The 25,464-nt window shown below is 41.0% G+C and overlaps 1 protein-coding gene across 2 annotated transcripts in view; it reads left to right on the forward strand.

The window, feature by feature from the left end:
* nudcd1 (NudC domain containing 1) overlaps positions 1–25,464 on the forward strand; it is a 107,086-nt gene that overhangs the window by 41,566 nt on the left and 40,056 nt on the right. For both annotated transcript variants that reach the window (XM_078539817.1, XM_078539818.1), the window contains 4 exons: positions 4,065–4,250; positions 8,026–8,206; positions 11,107–11,295; positions 22,217–22,421. In XM_078539817.1, the coding sequence (XP_078395943.1) occupies positions 4,065–4,250; positions 8,026–8,206; positions 11,107–11,295; positions 22,217–22,421 (761 nt within the window). The remainder of the gene's footprint in view (positions 1–4,064; positions 4,251–8,025; positions 8,207–11,106; positions 11,296–22,216; positions 22,422–25,464) is intronic.

The following is a 25,464-nucleotide window of genomic DNA, read 5'->3' on the forward strand; positions in this document are numbered from 1 at the left end:
CAATCTAGCTACAATTTTTTATCCCTGGAATCATTCTTGTGGATATCCTCTGTATTCTCTCCAATACCTTCAACATTGCTTAAAGTAGACAAAGTTTGGGATTCAAGACACTTGCCTCAGTGAAGAAAGCTACAAGATTCCACAAGTTTTGAACAAACAAAATTAAACTTTGCTGTACAAGGTCAGAAAGATAAAACAATTTGCAATACTCTAACTTTTACAATACCCTACTCTCATATTTTAATAATCAGGGTTATTATGAGGAACGTATGAATTACAAGCCAACGGTGGTTGAACAATAAATGTCAAATATGACCAAAACAGATTACATGGATTTTGCAATAACCTACCCAGATGTTGGTAACACTGAGTCAACCAGTCTCACTGAAACTCTGTCTCTCTCATGAGGGTTTCCAGTCTTCACCTTCTAAGATCTCACCTTGGAATTCTCTTCAAAAGCCCCTGCAACTCAGATGGCTTCAACGATAGCCCACCTCACAACGTTTTAATTTCGCCTTCCGAGATTCCGCTCCCCTGGATTCCCGAGTACACTCAGACATCAACTTACAAGCAGAATCTTCGGCTGTGTCGAGCAGAACAATACTGCTCCAGAAGGGTACCTTGGCCCAGTGGCCCGCAGCACGGAGTCACCCATCTTCAGCTGCCTTCTTGGATCTTCAGGGCTTCTTCTGAGCTCTCTTCAATTAGCAGGACTTCTCTCAAGTCTACTTCACCTAAAGCCTGCTTCCTGCAGCCCTATTCTCTAACTGGAGCCTGTTTCTTTGCTTCTTTTTTCCTACCTTAATTGGGACCTGTCTCTATCCCCTGTCTTTGTCCCTCACCAGGGCTCTTTTGGAATTTCTCCCTGTCCCCTCTCCCTTGCCCCTCCCTCTTGTGACCTCTCCCTGTCCCCTCTGCCTTCTCCCTCTCTCTGGGACACTTGCTGGCTATGGCGCTCTGCACACAGTCACCTGACCCGGGTTTGTGCACCCTCCTTCTGCACAAGCGCACTTGGCAGATCCTCAGCCCAAATAACATAAAAGTGCTGATCTGCGCTCCTGGCGTGTACATGCGTTGGAGGTCCGAGGTTTGTTGGGACTTGGGAGTTCCCAACCCCTGCGCTCAAGATTAAGGCAAGTTGAGTTTTCATAACAAGGATGCCCTGTCTGATCAGATACTGAATCAGAGCAGATCACTGCTCAGAAGCCTGCAAAAACTTTGTGCACATGTCAGCAAGATGACCAGCGAGTGCCATTTCTTCATCACTGACCAGAAAACCCAGGCCAATATATGTGATGGAGCAGACTTTCATCGTCTTGCTCAAACCAGTGCATCCTGGCTGGATAGAGTAATTTGATGGAGATTTGCTGTTCAAATATTTACTCTGTCCTATAGATTACACTAAACTGACATACACAGCCAATGCAACTGTTTTTGTTTTTTTAAAGTATCCACAAGGTTGCTGTAATTATTCTTTCATAAGTTCTTTTGCTCACTGCTTGTTCTTTCATGAGATTCCCTTGAGAGATTTGGCAATGCCTATTGATTCCCCCCCCACCCCGCCCCCCCATGAGTAGGGAGTAGCTACTCGATTTGTTTTGCTTGAGATATTTTGGTGCATTTCTATTCTGGGAACAACAGACTGGTAACTAGAATCTAAGTGTGAGCAACATAAAACCTAAAGCAGCAACTGCTTTACTAGATCTAAGGATGATGCTACAAGAATCTATTCATATTGATGGTTGAATATATCAGCTGAGCTGGACTTGGAGATCTTTGGCTGGAAGTTTTGCAGTTGTTCTAAAGGCAGTCCTGAGAAACAGTACTGGTATTTTTTCTGTATTATGGTACCAATGGGGAATATGCATTTAAATTGTCCATTTAAGAGGAGTTTGGAAGAGCCCTGTGCACTTGAACACAGAAACAGGATTCTATCACTTCATCACCTGCCCAAGCAGTGAATCTTCTATGAAAGAGCTGAAGGGACAGTGGTCTCCTATACTTCCACTTGGGGCCTCCCCTCAGCAGCACAAATAAAATCACAAGTTCAGCATGTAGAGAAATTGTAGTGGAATCCCACATTCCAGTGTTTCTTTGAGCAGGGCCTTGGGCTGTGCTACATTGTCAACTTTGAAAACATAAAGTCTTTTCATATTTGATGCTGTTTAGCTGGTTATGTAAAACCATCTCCATATAACCACGTAAAGACAAATTTCTAAATGTAATTCCGCGCACACGGCAATGTGAAAACACTGACTAATTAAAGTTTAAAGGTGGGCCTCATCCTCATCCTCTTGTTAGCAGCATTAATATTGCTGTAACTATGAATAACAAACTCAACAGCCCAATATTTCATTGTGTACACAACATCTTGTACTTGCATTTACATCAATCATCAAACTTTGTAATAGTATTTACAGACATAACTGAGATGGCTCATTTTGAGTTTCCCGTTTTTATGTTCTCCACTGTGCAAGTGTTATGACACAGCAGTTGGTAAAGCTGAGTTATTTAAAAATCCCAGAGGGAAACTTAAAATTACTGTCATAACCTATATTTTCATTTGGTGTGTTTGAGATGCAACTCTGAATTCAGGAATAAGACCATCAGTTCTTGAGAGGTTTTTATATTAATATAAATGAAACATTTTATTAAGTTACGACATGTTAAACACATACATATGGCTACAAATAACTACTATCATAACGTTTAACAAATTCCCAAATTAATCTCCACTAAGGTAACATCAACCCATGGACTTTAAGCAGAAACCAGCCTTTTCACCTTAGAAATTCAAAATGAGGTTCATTTCACTTTGGTTCCTTTGCAGACACAGTGGTGGAATTACAGGCTTTGATGTTACATGCCTCTGCACACACAAAACTGCTGTCTGTTATACCCAGCACATCTCTTTGAATGTAAATTCTCATTCTATCACCAGCCCCTTGGAACTCCACTTCTTCTAACAATAAAATCCCTTTCATAGTAAATTTTTATTAATAATATAAATATTGCTTGGCCTCTGCTAGTTAGGTGCCAGATTTCACTCCCCTTGAATGCTCTATTCAACAAAATGTAACTGCACTCTACCTCTGTTACATTTCAAAACTACTATACATCAAAGCACCCAGACTAGCTGGCTTTAATCCAATTAAGACACACTCACAGACTAAATCTCTATTTTCAAAGAAAAATAATTTCCAATAATATTATATACATTAATAGCTTAATGACAGCAAGCAGCATATACCTAGGCTTCTGGTTTTCCCACTTTCTCATGCCAAGTCTTATGGGTTCTGCTTGACATTGCCAGCTGATTGGGCTGTATACTAGGAGGCTTCATTACATGACCTAATGTCTCCATCCATTCACCATACATGCTGCCACTGCCGGATGCCTGATAATCAGACATGAAGGGCACCTATGATACACATAGCCTTATGCATTCTGGAATCATCTCTATCCATTGTGTGATTTCACTGGAGTGTGCACTCACCAGGAGTGTTTTCCACCCTAGGCATGTTGAGCCTAACTGTTTATTTTGAGTCTGGCTGGAGGAAACAATAATATAGGTTCCCTATAATTTTTCTTTTACGAGTGTCTGAGGAATTAATCTTTAACTCCTGGAGGCTCTAGGTTAATCCAGGAGAGTTTGCAACCTAGTTCTGATAAATATATTAAATCCTACTTGGAAGTAGTCTCCACGACTTGGGGTTTTCCTCACCTCATGTCTGGGCCTGTTGTAAACACATTGATAGAGATTGATCTGTGTGATTGGTTCCATTATGATTATATCGTGTGACTATCAGGAAAATAGAAGGTGATGTGGGTGGACCTTGGTTTTCCTTTGTCAGCAATTCCTATGTTTCCTGTGTGATGATTTCATGCTGCTTGTCATTTCCATTGTGCAGTTGTTAAGCTTTAGTTGTTGCATAGCTGTTGTCTAGTTAAGGCATAAATACAATGCAGGAACTTGTGTAGCTTTTTAAAACAATTGTTAATTCTTGGTTAACTAAATCACTGATCCTATTGATTTTTTTAAAAATGCATATTTATATTCAAAGGATACTGCAATAAGTAAACCCAGGGAGGTGTTCCGGCTATCACCAGAGATTAAATCCTGCGATACTTTGGTCTGTGCTTCTATGCATTTTACGTCACCTACATGGGCAGCCTTGTCAGATGGAACAGGAAAGCTGTATCTCCTCCGAACAAGCAAACGTGGAGCAAATAACATTGAGAAGTGGGAGGTGAGTTATGTTTATTTAAGCAGGTGAAGTATGGATATTTATAAACTTCTGTTGTTTTGCATTGTGGTTTGGGTTCTGTTTTTAGAGGGAGTATAACAATCTTTTGCAGCTTTTGAGGGAGAGAGAGGAAAGAAGAAAAGGCAGCAATATCTTTTGTAAGGTTGTGTAAATGTTGCACTTGGCATTTAAAAAAAAAATTCCATGTCCTGAATTTGTTCAAACAAAAAGATTATAGAGGAGAGCACCTTTAAATGCCATGAATTAGAATTTCAGTAGTTCTTCCCCTGATCTTTCATTGTAACGAGAATAGAAGATCAGTTGAAACCCCAGATGTGCCATTTCTTTGGGGCATCTGACAGATTCTAGTGGTGGGGGAGTCCAGAACCAGGGATTACAGTCTGAGGATATGGGGTAGACCATTTAGGACTGAGATGAGGAGAAATTTCTTCACCCACAGAGTGGTGAGCCCGTGGAATTCGTTACCACAGAAAGTAGTTGAGACCAAAACATTGTATGTTTTCAAGAAGGAGTTAGATATAGCTCTTGGGGTGAAAGAGATCAAAGGGTATGGGGAGAAAGCGGGAGCAGGCTATTGAGTTGGATGATCAACCATGATCATGATGAGCAGGAGCAGGCTCGAAGGGCCGAGTGGCCTACTCCTGCTCCTAGTTTCTATGGATGTACACAGTGATGGTGGGATTATGTATCTCCATTGTTTTTGGTCAAAAACAATATTCCTTTTTGCAAGATCATATGGAGCTACTCATCTCCGAACAATGGTATGAACTGCTGTTGTAGCAACTTGTGAACAGATATTTCAACAATCTTGTTTTGACTGCCACTGTCACACTACTCTCCCTAATCCACAGTAGATATTTCCTCAGTGCCCCATCCATGCTCAATATTTTTCCCTTGGGAGTGGGTGGGGGAAAAGATCAGTTTTATGATCCTTTATTTTTAACTTAGGCAAAGTCTGGCAAATTCTAAAAGGTTTGATGACAGACATAAACCATTTGATCCAAGTGATTTGATTTCAGTGGCAACTCTATGCTAGAACAACACAAAAACAAATCCCAGTGTTTTATTCTTATCCTTTAATCCACTTCCATTACTCCACCTCGTTTAGTCTTTGTGGCAAAGCATTTCATACGCCAATAACTTTGTATAAAGGAGATTTCCCAAGCTCCCATGAATAGAATTATATAGAATGTATAGCATAGAAAGAAGCCATTTGGCCCAATTGGACCATGCTGGTGTTAATGCTGCACACAAGTATTCCCCATCCTTCTTCATCTCAGCCGATTAACATATTTTACTCACCTTTTCTCCTTCCTGTAGCTTACCCTTAAATGCTTATAAACTACTCACCTCAATTACCATGTGGTGGCAGCTTCCACATTCTAACCAGCCTTTGGGTAAAGAAGTTTCTTATGAGTTCCCTACTGAATCTATTAGTGACTATTTTTGTATTTCTGTTCACCTAGTTTTTAATTCCTTACAAATGGAAGCATTTTCTTTGCATCTACCCTATCAAGACCCTTCATAATATTGGCCCAGAACTTCCGTCTGCCGGGGGTGCGGGGGGGTTTGTACCTCAGAAGATGGCTGAGAGGACCCCCCCAGAAGTCCCCATGCAAGGACTGCGTGGGAATTTCCTGCGAAGTTCAAACTTCTGATGGGCACTGGGAACCATCGGGTACTGCGATTTAAGTCAGAGACTTCAGGTGGTTCCGACTCTCTGAGCAGAATAGTTACCCAGGAAAAATTAGAAGAATTAAAACAACTTCTGGGTAACTATGGTTGTGGCCACTCCACCCGCCCCCCCCACCACCACCCTTACGCCGGCTACCCTCCCCTTGACTACCCCCCTGACTACCCCCCTCACACCCCCGACTACGCAGCCTTCTGACTACCCCACTACCGCCCCCCCAACTACCCTCCTGCCCCCAAGACTACCTTCCCGAATCCCCAATTACTGCCCAAACCCCCCACCCCCAACTACCCACCAGTCACCCCCCGACACTGCCCAACTTACCTCCTGACCCACTAACTACCCATCCTCCCCAACTGCTTCCCCAACCCCCGACTAGCCCTCCCCAACTGCACCCTCAACCTCTAACTACCCTCCACCCCCCAACTACTCTCTTGACACCCCCCAACTACCTTCCCCACTGCACAACTGCATTCCCAATACCCTAACTACCCCCTCCCACTGACTGGCCACCCGGCACCCCGACCCTCTCCCCAATCCATCCAACCTGGACTGACCACCCAACACCTCCACCCAAACCAGTCCTACCCCACTCTCTGACTGACCACCCTTACCACCACCACCCACCCCCCCCCAACTCCCCACCCTACCTGCTTACCTTACACATTTAACTTCTCCCTGACTTCTCAAAGGGGCTGGGACCTATAAACTTACTTTCTTTACCACTGCTAGTGCTATAAAATGGGGCTTGGCTTCTCTTCCCCCGATGCTGCTGCCCTGCACTGAAGGCCTTGGGAACCCGTTGCACTGCACTTTTCTCAACAGGCCCGAGTCAGAAGGTTGGGCAAGAAATGTGCAGCTCCCAACCAATTATGTGAAAAGGAGCAGAGTGGCAATCCGACTGTGAGTACTACTCCTCGGAAGTTCTGGTCCATTAAGTCACCCCTCAGCCTTCTCTTTTCTAGAGAAAAGGGCCCCGGCCTTTTCAGTCTTTCCTGATAGGCGCAACCTCTCAGTTCTGATATAATCTGAGTAAATCTTTTTTGCATCTTCTCTGGTACCTCTATATCCCCATTCTAATATGGCGACCAGCACAGTGCACAGTGCTTTTCTCACTTAATGACCATTAAATGGATGGTCCCTCGACACTGACTTTCTGAGAGGGAATAACCTTTCCCTATTCACCCCATCAAAATGCTTGATAATTTTGGATTACATTCTGTTACAGGTTGATTGTTTTATTTTACCTTGCTGACCCTCATTTGACCCTTTTATTAAAAATTACAAAGTTCAGTTGGTGCTTTTTCGGTAATTTTTTTAAACAATCTTAACTTTGAAAACTTCAGTTGCTTTCTGCACAAAAGGTCAAACTGCTGCCTATCAGCAGAAATGCCTTAGAATTAGAAAATCTACAGCACAGGAACAGGCTATTCGGCCCATCCAGTCAATGCTGGTGCTTATTCTGCACTTGAGCATTTCACAACATTAATGCCAGGAGTTGTCTCTGATATTCTGACTTTACAGGGATGATATTGCAAAGGGCCTGTGCCAATCTCTCCACAAGTTGGTGCGGTATTTGTAAAAGTGTACTTGTGTACTGGTATTTGCACAGTGTAGCTTCTGAAGATTTTTTTTTAAAGAGGGAGCATGCTTCTTGGGGAACTATGTTTGTGTGTTTTAGCCCTTCCATAGGGTTAGAGATCAGTGCCTGAGAATATCTATAAAGGGATCCTTTTCTGCCTGCAAAAAAAGCCTTTTGGGATTTCTGCAGTAAAAGTTACTGACCTATTTGTGAATGATATTACTTGGTGGCTAAAATGTCAAATTGTTGTAAATTAATCAAAAGGTGCAGTAAAATCTGTATAAATTCTACTTTCATGCAACTATTAGTGTCCCAATGGAGGAATGAAGTAAAAAAATTTTTAAAGCCTGAAACCTGTTGTGGAACAGGACAGTTTTAAACTCCAAAGTAGAATTTTTGCACACTTGGTGATTCAAATTTTAATGCTTGAGAATGCTTAAATTTAATGTTCTGTTTTTCTGACCACTTTCTCCCTCTTACAGATAATGTTCCAGCAAGAACTCGGGGAACCTTTTGTGATAGTCCATAGTCATTCTTATCTGAAAGCAAGTGCCCATTCAATTGATGTTGTTTTACTCAAGACAGAGAAGGATGAATCAAACGTCAGAGGAAGTGGGTTCCATTCAGCTGTAGATTGGCTGACCATCACTAGTGCAAACAATGGTAAATTATAATACCAATAATGATTGTGCAATGTCACCTTAGAAGATGTTGCTGATTACAAATTAAAAATAATTCTTGTCCCTTCACTCCAGACATGTGGAAAGTCCATAAGACAAAGCTATAATATTATGAATTCACGCCTAGAAGCTCTTTGGCACGGTGTGAATAAATAACTGGTTTAATACTGTTTCTAGCAAAGCAGCCAAGGATCAAATAATACACTTCTGATGATGTATACATTATTTATTCATATTTCCATACATAGTTTCTACTGAATTTAGAGATTGAAATTTCTGCTTCTTACTGTTGTTGGTTGAGTTTAGTCTCTTTATTTTATGATTTATAATGAGGTTTATTGAGATTCATAGATATATGCAATTGATTTCAGTCTCAGGTTAGTGTGCAAATGTGTTAAGCTCCAAAACCAAAACATGTGGTTTACAGCAGTCATCTAAATCCTATGATTAGATCAGTATCTTGGAATGACTCCAGGGTACTTGTCCTTTTCTTTTTAAACATAGAGATTTTATGGGTTGGATTTATTTCGTTTTCATATGTTTATATGCCATCAGCAGCTGTTGGTACAGATGTTAAGTACCAATGTTCTGAATGATATTCAAGCTGATGCATCAGCGATTGTACAAGGTCGCGAAACAATTTGCAGCTGGTTTGTAGGAAATTATACAGTACCATATGCTATCTAGTCTTGTTAATTCAAAGTAATTTTCATGCTTCAAAAAAATTCAAATTAGCCAATAGTATACACTTAAGAATTTGAATGCAGCAGCTTACTAAATCTCTATGGGAAGAAATAGAAAGGTTAGTGGGAGGGATGTTAAATTTCTGTGGTACAACCTTCTTCATTTTCCAAGATGCACTTCAAACATTTGATCAGTTTCCTTGACTGACTAGGGTCCTTATGCCTTTTATGTTCTGAAACTGCTCTGTCTTCACGGCACTCAGGAAGGACTGTCTTACCTAGGCACCTGATGTTGATCAAAGGGTTTAATGAGCAGTGGATTTTACTCACCAGAACTCATTTGGATGGGAATTCGAAATTGCTCAATAATTTAAATTAAGAGATATGAATTAAGCACTGGACTTCCAATGAATGGCATTATTGAATGATTGATTTCAATTTAAATTAGTTGACAATTCAAATAAAATAACTTTGAAATTAAGACTGAGCTATATATTAAATATAAATAATCTTTGTGATGCCTTGCAGCAATATCACCAGAAATAACTTGCAACCAGTGTCTGAAAATTCTGTGTGCAACAGAAAATTCTGAAACATTATTGGTAGAATAGTGGCTGGTTCGCTAACAGTAATGCAGCCTTATTATTTAAACTTTAATATAAATTCCTGATAAATAGAACTTTATCTGTGAGGCAAAGGGACTAGGAAATGCAGGAAAGGCCAGTTGAAAGGACTTAAGAGTTCTCGGGGTTCTGGGGGTGGAGCAGGTTTCAGAGATAGGGAGGGGTGAAGGCTGTGGAAGGCTTTGAATATAAGGGTGAGTATTTTAGAACCAAGGTTTTGCTGGAATAGAAACTAGTGTAGGAGAGTATAGTTCTAGGGAACACAGGTGAGGAGAATTTTTTTTCTGAGGGTTGTTCGTCTGTGGAACTCTCTTCCCCAGAGAGCAGTGGAGGCTGGGTCATTGAATATTTTCAAGGCTGAGTTAGATTTTTGATCAACGAGGAAGTCCAGGGTTATGGGAAGCAGACGGGAAAGAGGATTTGAGGCCACAATCAGATCAGCCATGACCTTATCGAATGGCAGAGCAGGCTCGAGGGGCAGAGTGACCAACTGCTGCTTCTAATTCTTGTGTTCTTGTTTTGTGTTCTTTAGATCAGCGAGCACAGTGGTAAAGGGTAGATGGGACTTGGCGCAAGTTAGGATAAGGGCCTCAGAGTTGGGAACGAGCTTAAGTTCGTCGCAAGTGAAAGATGGGAAGCCAGTCAGAACATTGGAATAGTCAAGTCTAAAAGTAATAAAAGCATTGTAAGGGGTGTGGAAGCAGGGGTGGCGATGGGCAATGTTATGTAGGTGGACATAGGTATAAGTTGTTGCCTTTGGAGAGGAATAGGGAAAGAATAAGGCAAAGAAGTTAAGGGAAGATAAATCATTTCTTTATGCCAATGTTTGTAACCTGGGAATGATGCTGCTCATTTTGCTCATATTAGAGTAACTTTATGGGGATATATGCATAGGATCCTTCTGTGTTCTGTCGACTTGAAAATAACCGTATTGTGCATCTGCCTGCTTCGACTAAATCTTGCTGTCAGGCATATTAAATCTAGATGACAGATGGTTTTGTGCTTCTGTGCTTTAATCGAGTAACTTCATAAAGAGGGACATGTTGGGTGATGAATGCTCCATTGAAATGGCCAGGATAGTACATCTTGCGCAAAACATCCCCGAAAGCTGAGCCGGTAACTGGTCCACGTGGTGTAATGGCTGAACCAATCCAACTAGAAAATTCTCTGGCAGTGGCTGGTCTCAGACTCAGCATCCATGGAGTTGCTACATTTGGCTTCTGTGTACTAGGATAGGGGAAGGGAAAAAATGAAATGAGGCTTCCCTCTTCTGATTGAAGTTAAGTGACCCCCTGAGCACAAGTGAATATTAAATGAGGATAAGATTGGAGTTGGTTGTGGCACTCCTAGTGAATTAATAGCTTGCTAATTAGGTGCTAATTTCCTGGGGTCATAATTGAAGAATGGTCCCTTAGGCGAGGGGCCAGAGGATGTCTGCAGTAACAAACACTTTCCTGAGTTATTGTGTGGAGAGCGAAGGTGAGGAAATGACTTTGGGTGTACAGGGGACAGTGGAACTTCTCACTTGTGCCCTGTAACATGCAGGGAGTGAAACTTCTCTTCTTGTGCATTTGTAGAGAGCAACAAATATGAAGTTTCAAGGCACCGAATCCTGCATGGAAAACTAGCTCCGCACTATGCAGCTGTAGAGCAGGATGGCACCAGCCTGATGATAGCTTCTGACAAACCCTTCAAGTTTGTGCAGATTGATGGGAAACCTGTGGAGGAGCAGAAGGTGGAGAAGATGGACATCAGCCAGAAAAAAGGTCAGATTTGGTGCCAGTGATACTGTTTATATTCCTTCTTACTGCTGTCAGCAGAATAGAGTTTTTCAAAAATAAATAAAAGTAAAAAATGCTGGAAATGTTCAGGTCAGTCAGTGTTTGTAACGAGATGAGGCAGACTGTTGATGCTTCCTGTCTTTTCACTTTACTGATGCTGACTAGCCTGCAGAGTGCATGTTCCCAGCAGTTTCTGTTTTTTTTTTCTCCATTTATAATTTATAGCGTAGAATTGCATAGATATTCCAACACAGAAACAGGCTATATGGTCCATCCAGCCTGTGTCCTTGTTTATGCTCCACATGAGCCTCCTTCCACCCCCCTTCACCTTACCCTAGCAGCATATCCTTCTATCCTTTTCTCCCTCCTATGTTTATCTAGCTTCCCCTTCAATGTATCTATGCAATATGGTGGCACAGTGGTAATATCATTGGACTAGTAATCCAGAGGCCCCGGCTAATGCTCTGGGGACATGGGTAAAATCCCACCATGGCAGCTGTTGGAATTTAAATTCAATTAATAAATCTGGAATGTAAAGCTATTCTCAGGGATGGTGACCACGAAACTATCATCGATTGTTGTAAAAACCCATCTGGCTCACTGATGTCCTTCAGGGAAGGAAATCTGCTGTCCTTACCTGCTCTGGCCTACATGTCATTGCAGATCCATAGCAGTGTGGTTGACACGTAACTGCCCTCTGAAATAGACTAGCAAGCCATTCAATTGTATAAAACCACTACAGAAAAGTCAAACCAGACAGACTGCAGTGGTTCAAGAAGGCGGTTCACCAACACCACCTCAAGAGGAAAATAACGATGGCAACAAATGCTGGCTTATCCAACAATGCCCACACCCCATTAAAGAATGAATAAAAAAAGAAGAAAATTCACCTCAACTACTCCCTGTGGTAGTGAGTTCCACATTTTCAACATTCCCTGGATAAAGAAGTTTCTCCTGAATTCCCTATTGAATATATTAGTTATCTTATATTTATTGTATTTATGGTTTTGCATTTTTTTTTTGTTTTTAAATTTACAGTTTTTTAAAATTTATGAAGAAGCTCAGATCCCATTAGGCTTTTAATTGCTTTAGGCAGTGCCAATATAAATCAAACAATCTCTGGCAAATGGGACCGCCAGAGAGTACTTCGAAACAGAGATTGCATGATCAGGACTGGTTCAGTGAGCAGTCACTGAGAAATGTTTACTGAGATTGAGTTGAGGAAGTATTTTGCAGTAAAATCTCATGATGGATTTCTGTTGCATGAAATTAGTTTCCTTGCAAAGACACATTCCCAACAATGAATTGTATTGCATCCTTCTGTTTTTCATGAGTCTGAAGGCTAGGAAGTATAAAGTAATGGGTTGATGGGAGGAATCATATTTTTGTGAAATACCAGAGATGTATGTGCCCTGGGCACAAAACATCAGCTTGGAATTTCACACTTCAAAGCACCAGCTCATTGTCTGAGCTCACATAGGAAGAATATGAAGTTCAGACACACGTGGGACTGTATTCCAACAAGGAACAGGCTGCAGTGGGTGGCAGCAGCCTTTCACCTTAGCCTAAATGCTCTTGCTGTAATGTAATTCTCCCTGCAGCACACCTAAGCTTGTCTTCACAATGTGTGGAGAATACAGACTTTACAATCATTAACTTAACTAATAGTATTGCCGACCCTTCAATACATTTGCTATAATCAATAAACCGGCACCAACAGCACATTTTTATTTTTTTGTTTCCCCAAATCGTTATTGATGGCAATGCTGCTTCACATGAGTTTCCCGCAGGAGTGCCACTGTGGTTTTTCCCTACACCGATCTCAGCATGAAACGTGCACAGTAAAAGATGACAGGAAGCATTGATAGCAAGAATAGCATATTCTTTTGTATGTTGAAAGAAAACTTGAGACTAGATTTTGAACTTTTTGTATCAGCGGGATCTGATTGTGTTCTTGGATTTGCAATTTTAGCTGAACTATAGGGACATGGGGTACTGGATGATAAATACTGTAGTTTGTGCAAAGTACGTCTCTGGCAGATAAATTATAGACTGGTGAAATGTCCGCGTGCCAGCCATTTAATTTTGCGAAACTGATTTTTAAAAGATGCAGGGATGTTTCTGCTGGCTTTCCAAATTAATAGTTGAACATCAAGTTCTGTGCAGTTTTCTCAATCAATCATTTCAGAACAGTTATTCAAAACTGCAACCTGTTGTGGTTTGACTCATAAACGTTGGTAGTTCAATTTGCTTCACTGTTTGGCAGTGTTAATAATCTTCATGTATCGTCTGCCCATGTTTTCAATATCTCACCTATTGAAAATTAACTCCGTGCTCACTTAGCACATGTGTAATGTTATTGTTAATATGTGATTAGAAGTGGTTGAAATCTCTTCATAACTTTTTTAAGGTGATTTTCTTTTCACTGACTTGTTGATCTGAGCTGCTCTGTCATGTAGAAATATTGAGTCTGGTCCCAGGTGCTTTACAGCAGATGGAATGGGATCAGAATCAAAGGGAGGATCACTGCCAGACTGCTCTGTGATCTCCTGCACTGATTCAAATGGCATTGAGGAAGTGACAGCAGGTCCTCACCTGCCTTGGCTACAGCAAGTGTATGGCCAGAGAGAAGGAAAAGATGGGATCCTACCAGAACATTTTTAAAAAATCACATAATGCTCTTCTGTCTTAAAAAAACACTAAATCTATCTGTTTCAAAAGGCTTATAAGCCTTTCAAAATTAAACAATGAACACTTGTCCCTTTGCCATATTGAAGCAGTATACTGCAGCAATTCTGTTGCTTTTTTCCCTTTCCATCACTAGAGTACATTATAGTCAATGTGCCATAAAATCCGTTCTCGCTCCATGGATTTTTTGTTTGATTTATTGTTTTCTAATCAGTTTTCTAGATATTTATGTCCAATTTCAAATTTCACTTGGCTGAAGGAAACTTCACCTAGAACATTGGTCAGGAATGTCTCTTTAGTTTGCGCTCCTCAATTATCCGCTTCATTGCTACCCTATCTCTCACCTTAAACATCCACTCCTTCCACCAGGAGCACACAGCGGCTGCAGTGTACAATACCGACAAGTCCCAAAACAGTCCCAACCTCTCCAATCTATCCTCATAGCTACAGTTCTTCATCACTAGAATCATTCTTGTGAATCTTCTCTGCACTCTCTCCAATGCCTTAATAGCCTTCCACAAGTATGGCGCCCAGAACTGGACGCAGTACTTCAGATGAGGCCTAACTAGTGTCTTATACAAGTTCAACATGACCTTCTTATTCTTGTACTGAATGCCCTTATTAATAAAGCCTAAGATAATATATGCTTTATTAACTGCTCTCTCAATATGCCCTGCCATTTTCAATGACTTATGTACACATTCACCGAGGTCCCTCTATTCCTGCACCTCCCTTAGAGTTTCTCCTTTTATTTTATGCCGTCTCTCCATATTCTTTCTGCCAAAGTGAATCACTTCACACCTCTCTGCATTGAACTTCATCTGCCACTTGCCTGCCCAATCCACCAACATATCTAGGTCCTTTTGAAGTTCAAGACTATCCCCATCACAGTTGACAATGTTTCCAATCTTTGTATCATCTGCAAATTTTGAAATCATGCCCTGAACACCACAGTCTAGGTCATTAATATATATCAGGAAGAGCAAGGGTCCCAACATTGACCCCTGGGAAACTCCACTACAAACCTTCCTCCAATTTGAAAAACAATCAATTATCACTATTCTTTGTTTCCTGTCACTCAGTCAATTTCTTATCCAAGTGCCTACACCTTTTTATTCCATGAGCTAGAATTTTGCTCACAAGTCTGTTCTGTGGCACTGTATCAAATGTCTTTTGAAAATCCATATACACCACATCAACAGCGTTGCCCTTATCAGCTTTCTCCCTGTTACCTCATCAAAAAACTCCAGCAAGTTAATTAAACATGATTTTCCCTTAATGAATCCATGCTGGTTTTCCTTAATTATCCTGCACTTGTCTAAGTGACTATTGATTTTGTCCCAAACCATAGTTTCCAGAAGTTTTCCTACCACTGAAATCAAACTGATTGGCCTGTTGTTGCTGGTTTTATCCTTGCACCCCTTTTTGAACAAAGGTGTAACATTCACAGCTCTCCAATCCTCTGGCACTACCACTGTGTCTAAGGAAGACTGGAGGATTATCACTAGTGCCTGTGCGATTCCCCTCTCACTTCCCTCAGTGGCATCTCATCCGGCCCTGGTACCTTATCAATCTTAAGTAAAGAGAGCCTATCTAAAACCACCTTCTTCTCGATTGTAAGTTTTTCTGGTGTACCAGTTACCTCCTCTCTCACCTCGGCCTGGGTAGCATCTTCTTCCTTTGTAAAGACAGATGCAAAGTGCTCGTTTAATAACTCCGCTATTTCTTCTGCCTCCCCGTGCAAGCCTATTTTTTTTATCCCTAATCGGCCCTACTCTTTCTTTTACCGCCCTTTTATTATTTATATGCTATAGAAGATCTTGGGATTCCCTTTTATATTGGCTGCCAATCTATTTTCATGCTCTCTCCTTGCTTTTCTGATAGGTTTTTTCACTTCCCCTCTGGTCCTTCTGTATTCAGCCTGATTCTCCATTGTATTTTCTATCTGACATCTGTTGTACGTGCACTTCTTCCTTTTAGTCTTCATCTCTATCTCTCTCGTCATCCAGGGTGCCTGGATTTATTTGTCCTACCTTTTCCCCTTCAAGAGAAACACTGCCTGAAATACTTCTTCTTTGAATGTGGCCCATTGTTCAGCCACCGTCGTTTCTGCCAACATTTGATTCCAAGTCACATGACTCAGATACATTCTCATCCCATCGAAGTTGGCTTTCCTGCAATTAATTTTCCCTGCTCTGGATTATTCCCTGTCCTTTTCCATGGCCAACCTATACCTTATGATACAATAGTCATTGTCCCCTAAATGCTCTCCCACTGATATTTGATCCACTTGGGCCAACTCATTCCCCAGAACCAGGTCCAACAGTGCCTGCCCTCTCATTGGATTGAAACATACTGCTGCAGAAAATTATCTTGAATACATTCCAGGAACTCTCGCTCCTCTTGTCCCTTTGCACTGTACCTATCCCAGTCAATATTTGGATAATTGAAGGCCCCCATTATAATTACGCTATAATTCTTGCACCTCTCTGTAATTTCTTTGCAGATTTGATTCTCTACATCCTTTCCACTAGTTGGAAATCCATATACTGCACCAATCAATGTTACTGCACCTTTTTCATTCCTTATCTTTATCCAGAGAGATTCCATCCTTGACACCTCTGTCCAGTATTGTAATGCCACCTTTAATCAATACTGCCACTCCCCCACCTCCCCACCTTTTCTTTCTTCCCTGCCTCTCCTAAACACTTTGTACCCAAGAACATTTAACGCCCAGTTCTGCCCTGTATGAGCCAGGTCTCTGTTATAGCAATAATATTATAATTCCATTTGTCAATCTGTGCCTGTAGCTCACCAAACTTATTAACTCACACTCCGTGCATTCACATACATGCACATTAACCCTGATTTAGGATTTTTTAACTTTCCTCCTTACTCTGACCCCATCTGATGACTTACTACTGCCTACTCTAATTCTATCAAACTCTCTGAGCATTCTATTTACCTTGATACTGCTCTCTGATATATCCTCCTTATCAATTAATACTTCTCTGCTTCCCATTGACTGAGAACTAAATCACAGTTGCTTCATTGTCACTGGGTCAAAATCCTAGAACTCCCATTCTAACATCACTGGGATATTACCTAGACCACGTGGATTTCAGCAGTTCAAGAAGAATGGCTCATCACCACCTTCTCAAAGGCAATTAAAGATGGGCAATAAATGTTGATCTTGCCAGCAATGCCATATCCCAAGAATAATTTTTTTTTAAACTGTCACCTCATGTAAGATTTCTGGAAGGTTCAAATGGAATTTAAGAAGATAAATAGGCTTCTAAATGCACTGAAAGCATTCTGTGTTAATTTGCTGTTTGCTTTTTTTCCCCCTCTCCTGTGCCTTCATCTGCAGAATGAGTAATGCATCCAGTGATTAAGAAGAAACAAACCAACGTCTATAAGTATCCTAGGTTACCAAGGCATTTCAACAAAGATGTTAGAGAAATAGTTATTAGTGCTTAAACTGTGAGACCGAGCTGCAGGAGAAACCACTAATGGTTAGCTTGAAGGCAGCCATAGATCAATGCCAGAAATCCTAAAAGGAAATTGAAGTCTTAGAGAACATGTGCTAAAGCCAATAACTTCAGAAGCAGTTGTAATTATTTCTGTCATTGATCCACATCATAGGTTTTCCTCTGAAGAATCTTGGCATTCTCGGTATGGATTTTTAGTACTTGCTCTTAGGCAGGAAAGAATGAACTTGGTAAGAATTAGGCATCACAAGGAATACCGTTTTTACATGAGTGGTTAGGATTTGGAATACACAGCCTCATAGATGATGGCTATAGATCCGATAATAGCCTTCAAAAAGAAATTGGATAAATGCTGGAAGGAGAAAAATTGCGGAGTACAGGGTAGGAGCAGGTGAGTGGGACAAATTGGATTGCTCTTTGAAATAACCAGTACAGACTCAATGGGCCGAATGGCCTTCTTCTGTGCTATACTATTCTATGATTCTAAGAGAGCAGAACTTAGTTAACAGTAAAGGAAAGAACTCAGAACTGTCAGCTTGGTTAATATCAGAGTGCATGATGGTATTTGCTTACTGCCCATAATGCCTTGAGAAAGACTTGTCTTGTTTTCCCTTAGGTAAGGATAAGGGACAGAATAAGCAGAGAATAACAAAGCGCGGCTGCTTTGCTGAGCTGTGCAAAACTGTCATGAACATTAGCCTGTGCAGCAGCAAGTTCTTCAATTGTTAGAATGGATAAACTACAAAAAAGTATGGCATTAGCAAACTAGAAGAAGTCTATAAAAACAACTATTCTGCAGATATATTCAGGAGAATTACATGCAACATTGGAACAAGACAGCATAGGAGAGGAACCTTCTTAGCTCCCAAGAAAATAGACTTGAGTAGTCCTTTGTTCTCGAAGTTACACTCACAAGAAAGATTGTATTAGGAGCTATACTTCCATTCTCGTAAAATCTGTTGTGTCTGAAGTTCAGACTGAAAATTCTTCAATGTTAACTACGGTTTCTAATTCAATCCTTGAGATTTCATATCCTGAATTATAGAGAGAGATATCCCTATACCCCGACACTTGCTTGTAACTCCAGTTAGCAGCGTAGCAAGTCGAGACCCTCAGACCAGTAAAACTTGCAGCCCATGAAATGCCCACCAAGCAATCAGTGCTTGTGCCAATCCATTTCATTTTACCCCTTTGTTGACCAAATAACCATTTGAATTCCTCTTTCTGAAGTCACAATCTGACATTTAGCCGCCAATGTTATACAAAGTTGACAGATTACTCAGCTGAGGATGGGGCCGATTTATTGAAACTTTAGCCCAATTGTCTCCATCCCACATCGGCTTCCACTTGTCAGTCAGAGTCACGGGATGGCAGCAACTGACCAAGGCTCCTTTAGTAACACCTCCCAAACCCACAACCTCCACCACCTAAAAAGACAAAGACAACAAATCCATGTGAAATGCCACCACCTCTGAGTCACACAATCATTCTGAGTTGGAAATATATCCCTGCTTTCTTCATTGTGTGAAGATGGGTGTGATTGTTTTTAATATTTTGGGAATATGGTGGTATTCTGTAAAGAAGGGTGTGAGTGTGTCCGTGATTAATAAAACTGGGGGAAAGTTAGTAAAGACAGCTTGTCTGTGGGAACTGAGAGATGAAGAGTAAAGGTGCTAGATGCATGCATTTGTAATGAGAGGCTGTGGTGAAGTAGATTTGCAAGTAAATAGGTTGGGTTTTAAAATTTGCATTAGGTGATAGGTAGGGACTTGACTTTTCAGCTGTTAAATTTCAAAGGGGAGTTTAGAAGTGACAAGGGACTTTTACAACTTACAAAGTTTTCATACGTAAACAAGAGAAGGTTATTAAATTTTATTTGACTCGAAAGTGGAGGCAGTTGGAAAACATGAAAATTTTTTATATTTGGAAAAGTTGAGTTAAGAAGAGGTGTTTAAGAACAATGGAATCTAAGATGAAAGAGAAAAAAAGATATTTAAAGAGAGATGTTTAGTTGAGTCATGGTGGCTGTGTGGGGGAGATGTCCCGAGACCAAACCTATGCTGGGAGAAGGTGTGAAGGTTATGAATTTGAAGCAGCCATCGAGTTTTCAAACCAGAGTTCTTTGTCTTCAGAAAGTAGTCTGTTTCTGAACCTTTCTTTTGGATTTCCACAGCAGAGTGGAAGAGGGTGAAAAGTCATGTGGTATGCTTTTACTAAAGTGACAGCAGTTTTTGCTTTGGGTAATATTACTGGATTTTTATGTTTAAAATCTATAAGGAAGCTGTTGCCAAGTAGTTTACTTGTGTGTTCTGACCAAGTGGGTATTTTTTGGGATATTTTGTGGAACCGTTTTAACTGTATAACTTTAATCTCGTGTGCTTAAATTTTATTTTCTTCTCGTTAATAAATCTTCTAATTTTAAAATCCTAAAAGTGTTACTAGCATTCTATGCTTCTGGGATCAGTAGCTTTCCCTTCATTTTCAAAATACAAAAAAAAAAGATCATGACCAGTAAGACAAACTTCCCTCTGGGATTTGGCTTGCTCAGCAAATAACATTGGTTGTGGTCGTAACAATTGCCTATGGGTCAAAGTCCTGCAACTCCCTACTTAACAGCTCTGTGGGAGCACCTTTGCGACATGGTACTGCAGCAGTTCAAGACTTCAAGCATTTCTTCAGGCAACTATTGATGGGTAATATATGTCAGCCTTGTTAGCGATGCCCAAATTCCAAGAATGAATTTAAAAATCCTGACTTCATCTAGCCACGGATTTATGAATTTGGCCAGTGGTGACCTCCAGGATGCTGATGGTGGGGGCTTTGGCCATGGTAATGCAGTTGAATGTCATGGGTGGTTGGTTAGATTCTCTCCTGTTGGAGCTGATCATTGCCTGGCATTTCAATGGTGCAAATATTACTTGCCGCTTATCAGCCAAGCCTATTAATTGTCCAGGTCTTGCTGCAAGTGGGCATTGATTGCTTCATTAACTGAGAAATTGAACACTATGCAAAACAAAAACATCAGTGAGCAGCTCCCCTTCTGATAGGAGAGAAGGTCATTGATGAAGTAGCTGAAGACGGTTGGGCCTACGATACTACCCTGAAGAACTCCTACAGCAGTGTCCTGGTGCTGAGATGATTGGCTCCCAACAACACAATCAACTTCCATTGTGCTAGGTATGAGCCCCAAGCAGTAGAGAGTTTTACCCCCTGATTCCCGTTGACTTCAATTTTACTAGGGCTCCTTGGTGTCACACTTGGTCAAATGCTGACTTGACGTCATGGATGCACTTTAAGTTGTGGTTGCTCAATAGTGATTCAAAAGAGAACCCTGACTGTTTCCTCCTCTTAACCCTTTAACTCAGGGATGTTGGACCCATTCATAGATGACCACTACATGAGCAAACTCAAGACAGACCTTGGCTCAAACTTTCATTAGCTGTACAGCTGAGTTACTCACTGTGAGAGCCCATTGGGCCTTTTGAGGAAAGCAAGTTGTGTTTGTTTTAAATATATCTGTACTTCACAATCTTAATGTATGCAGCTTTTTAAATAAATGGCATTGATATGTTAATTGATCATCATTTTATGTTTAAAGTACAAAGCATTTATTTTTAAAAGTGCAAAATTTGACAGTTTTTTTCTGTTATTAAAGTCCACAAAATACCTACAAAAGGCAAAATACTTCAAATGGTGGAAACCTGAAATAACATGCCAGAAACACTTTGCAGGCCAGCCAGCATTTCTGGAGAGAGGAAGGGAGAGTTAACTTTTCATGTCGATGACCTTTAACCAGATTTCACTAGATATTTGATAGGCCCATGTGAGGGCTTGGGAGAGAGAAAACAGACTGGTCAACACATTTTGTAAATGCTTTCTGATTTATTTTGGTGTGGGCTTTGTTATAATCCACTAACTTGCCAAAACTGTTACAATTAATGATTCATAAATAGTAGCCTACAATAATTTGGCTCTGTGACCCAAATCCCTTCCTGTAAGTGGCTTTGTAAGTGTGTTTCTAGTACTGGAAACAACTAAACCAATGGCTGTTCCCATGTGCTTGTTGGTAACTCTGCTTATCTAATATACTCCGTAATATCTCAAGTCTCAAACAAAAAGTAGATTGTTTACAGTAACTCCATAACAAGTTGCTGAGATGATGAAAATTTACCTGTTTTTTTTACAAAAAATGTTATCCCATTAATGAACTTTTAAAATGGACAGAATCTTCTGGGAAACAGATGATGAGGAAAGATTTCCTGTAAAGATTCGCTTGATATTCAAGCACCTTGCATGTTTGCAAATGGTCAGATTAAAATAAAATTGTCGCAGTATTGAAGAAAGCTAGTGTTGCAAAGAGGGATACTCAGTGTTATGCTCTGGAATTTATTTCTGTCATAATTTGGGCTGACCTAACCCCCCATATAAATTCAAAATTCAGCAACATCCTCCTGAGTATCCTCTGTAATTGGAGAAAAGCTGCGAGCAAATGCATGTAATCTGTGTGTGCAGTGTTCAGGAACGTTTGTATGGAGCATTGCTCAGCAGAGTGACACATTGATATTTTAAAATATTATATTCATGAAACACTTGCTACCTTTTATTTCCCTCAACAGTGGTCTAAAAAATAGTTGTGGGGGTGCGGGCGCAGCGAAGTTAGGGGAGGAGCTAGGGCTGGTGCTTTGCCTCAGTTAGTAATGGTGAGAAATTGGATTTTAATTTCACAGAACCGGTATATTATTGGCAGCAGACGGATGAAGATCTGACAGTAAACATTCAACTACCGGATAACACCACAAAACAGAACATAGACTTCCAGTTGTCACCAGGTCACTTGCAAGTTGGAATGAAAGGACAAGCCGCTTTCGTAGAGGGCCAGTTGTACTCTTCAGTTGACCATGGCCTCAGCACTTGGACAATTACTGACAATAGGCAAGTACTTTCCCCACTCTCAATCTTCATGATTACAACAAAGCGGAACTGTAACTGAAACAAGTGGACCATGAGGTGATTTGATAAAGTAGCTAGGGAAAAACTGTTTCCACTGGCAGGAAGGTCAGTAAGCAGAGGACACAGATTTAAGATAAAAAAGACAGGGTGGAGATGAGAATTATTTTATGCATGAGTAGTTATAACCCAAAATGCACTTCCTGAAAGGGTGGTGCAAGCAGATTCAATAGTAACTTTAAAAAGGGTATCAGGTATATGTGAAAAGGAAAAATTTGCAGGGCTATGGGGAAAGCGAAGGGGAGTAAAGCTAATTACCCTGATGGGCTGAATGACCTTTCTGTGCTATATAGACCTACACCACAGAAGGAGGTTTATTGTGCCTGTGCTTACTCTTTGAAAGATCAGCCATGTTTAATCCCACATCCCCAACAATCTAATTGTATACTTTTTCAATTAGCTATCAATCAGTAGAAACCAGGCATACAGCTGTCTGACTGGAGCAGACCTCATTTCACAGGATATCTTTCATAGTATGTGGTTACAAGTAGATTTCCTTGCACCCAAAACTTCCCCATAAGGAGTCAGGGGTACTTTAGGGGTACAGTAACATAGTGGTTTTGTTGCTTGACTAGCAATTCAGAGGCCTGGACTAACATTCCAGAGAAATGAGTTCAAGTCCTACCACTGAAGTTTAAATCCCACCACTGCAGCTAAGGAATTTAAATCCAGTTAATTAAATAAATCTGGACTAAAAAGCTAGTATCAGTAATGGTGACCATGTAACTACTGGACTGTTGTTAAAAGCCCATCTAGTTCACTAGTCTCCTTAAGGGAAGGGAATCTGCCATTCTTACCCAGTCTGGCCTATCTGTGACTCTAGACCCACAGCAATGTGGTTGATTATTAACTGCCCACTGAAATGGCCTACCAAGTCACTCAGTTATATTCGAGAAGGCAGCTCACCACCACATCACTATCTTCTCAAGCACAATGTTGGTCTTACTAGGAATACTGTTACAACTGGGATGAGAGGAATGCGCAGGTTCTCTAGCTCCAATACTCCACAGGTCACAGCGATAGCATAAACGTTTACATCACTCACCAAAATGGCCAGTTGTTTACCCTCACTGCTGCTGGACCCAGAATAAAAGAGACTTTAACCAGGCTTCTTTCAATAAACTTAGGATGATTGATTTATTATGAAACAAAACTTTTTTTTAAAAACAAGTTGCAGAACTGGTTAACATACAATTTGTATTCCGGGAGTGTAACGATTTACCCCTTTTTAAAAATCCCAACACATATACTCACAAACACAAAGCAAAGGACAAAACAAATAAGGTCTCTGCAGAGGTTGGTATAAGGGAACATTATGACAGAGCTCTGGTCACAGCAATTATCTGGGAGTCTTTTTGGATGGATCTTCGGTGAAGCACTGTCTTTGTTAACTCTTGTTTGTCGCAGCTTTGCTGGTTCTCAATACAGATGAGTTATACTGAAATGGACTCTGGATGTAGGCAATACAGGGGAAAAGAGAGAGAGAGAGAGAAGCAATCTTCCTTCACAGTTTGTTCCCAAGGCGCACACAGGTTGTGGGCTTCCTTGACTCCACTCTCAGCTGCACTGAACTATCAGTGGCTCCCAGGGCTTCTTTTAGCCATAACCTTTTCCACAGCTTGGAGCCACCAAACAGCTCCTGAATCCCAACTGCACAGCCAGCTCACAGCACTTTGTTTAACTTAACTGGGACTTCTGCCTGTGCCCATGCCTGTGACACTTGCAGTTTGGCTCCCTGAAGCTTTTTGCCTCAAACTGCCTCTCTGATTGACCCTTCAACTGATCTGGGGAACTTATCAACACACTCACAGCGGGCCCCACCTTCGTCACTAGACAGGAACCACTGTAACAGCGTTTGAACATCCTGCCCGTAAATGTTACAATGCCCACAGATCAATGGATTTCCTAACAATACCCGTATCCCGTGAATGCAAAAAAGAAAAATAAATATCCGAAGTAAATATAAAGTAAACTCTGTAAAGGTTATACCTAAAGGCAGTAAAATTATACAGATAGCATTTAGATTTAGAGACCCCAGTCAAAATGCCCCTGAACAAAATGTTAAGCTAACAATTGGACATTCTGCTCTTTCATGTAGATATATCTTTGTATTCTTTTGACATATGTCCCTAATGATGAAAGAAGTATTGATGCTATAGAGCAGGATTTCTCAAATTGTGGCCCCAACCAAAATCTTGGCAACTCTGTTACTTGCTGTTTCATGCTGAGGTTTCGAGAGAGCTGGTTAAGCTCTGCTATTCACTTAATCAGAACACCAAGATTCAGGATCCATTAATGTCAGTAGTTCAAGGTCTGTGCAGGTTATTGGGAACCTTGAGATCCTTAGAGTACACCAATGGGAACCATGAAGACAAAAGTTGAGGACACTTCTGCTCCAGAGTGGGTAGTCTGAGAAAGATGTGCCCTACCTCGGTGGCACCAAGATAGATTTGGTTGCCTTTTGCTAGATTGTTGCACGTGTGCTCCTTCTAGGCTGACAGTCCTAGTGTCGTACTGAGGGACAACTACACTATCAGAGGTGCCATCTTTAGGAAGCGACATCAAGCTGAGGCCCTGTCTGTCCTCAGGCGGAAGTAAAAGATCCTGTGGCATGACCTGGAGAGTTCAGTTCTCTCTGGTGTCCTGGCAAATATTGCTACTCCTGTGTGATGAAAAACACTTGTAATGACAGGTCTGGTTTGACTGTCCACTCGGCAGCCTTCTGATAAGCTGAGAGGAGAAATGAAAACAGATCTTAATGGGTGGGTTGATATGATGTGTCCCATGGTCTGAGACTCATGGCTATAATCGCACTTCGGTCATCCCTCATCTTTGACTTAATGGGCCAGGATATTTTAGATGGTGGGGTTTCCCGTCCCATCATCGGAAGAGTTGGCAGGGAGCACGCCCCCAATGACACTGCCCACCCCGCAGCCATTTCATGTTCAAATGAGTGTTAATTGGCTGC

Source organism: Cetorhinus maximus, chromosome 4 (genome assembly GCF_964194155.1).
Source record: "Cetorhinus maximus chromosome 4, sCetMax3.hap1.1, whole genome shotgun sequence".
In the NCBI taxonomy this organism is placed as follows: domain Eukaryota; kingdom Metazoa; phylum Chordata; class Chondrichthyes; order Lamniformes; family Cetorhinidae; genus Cetorhinus; species Cetorhinus maximus.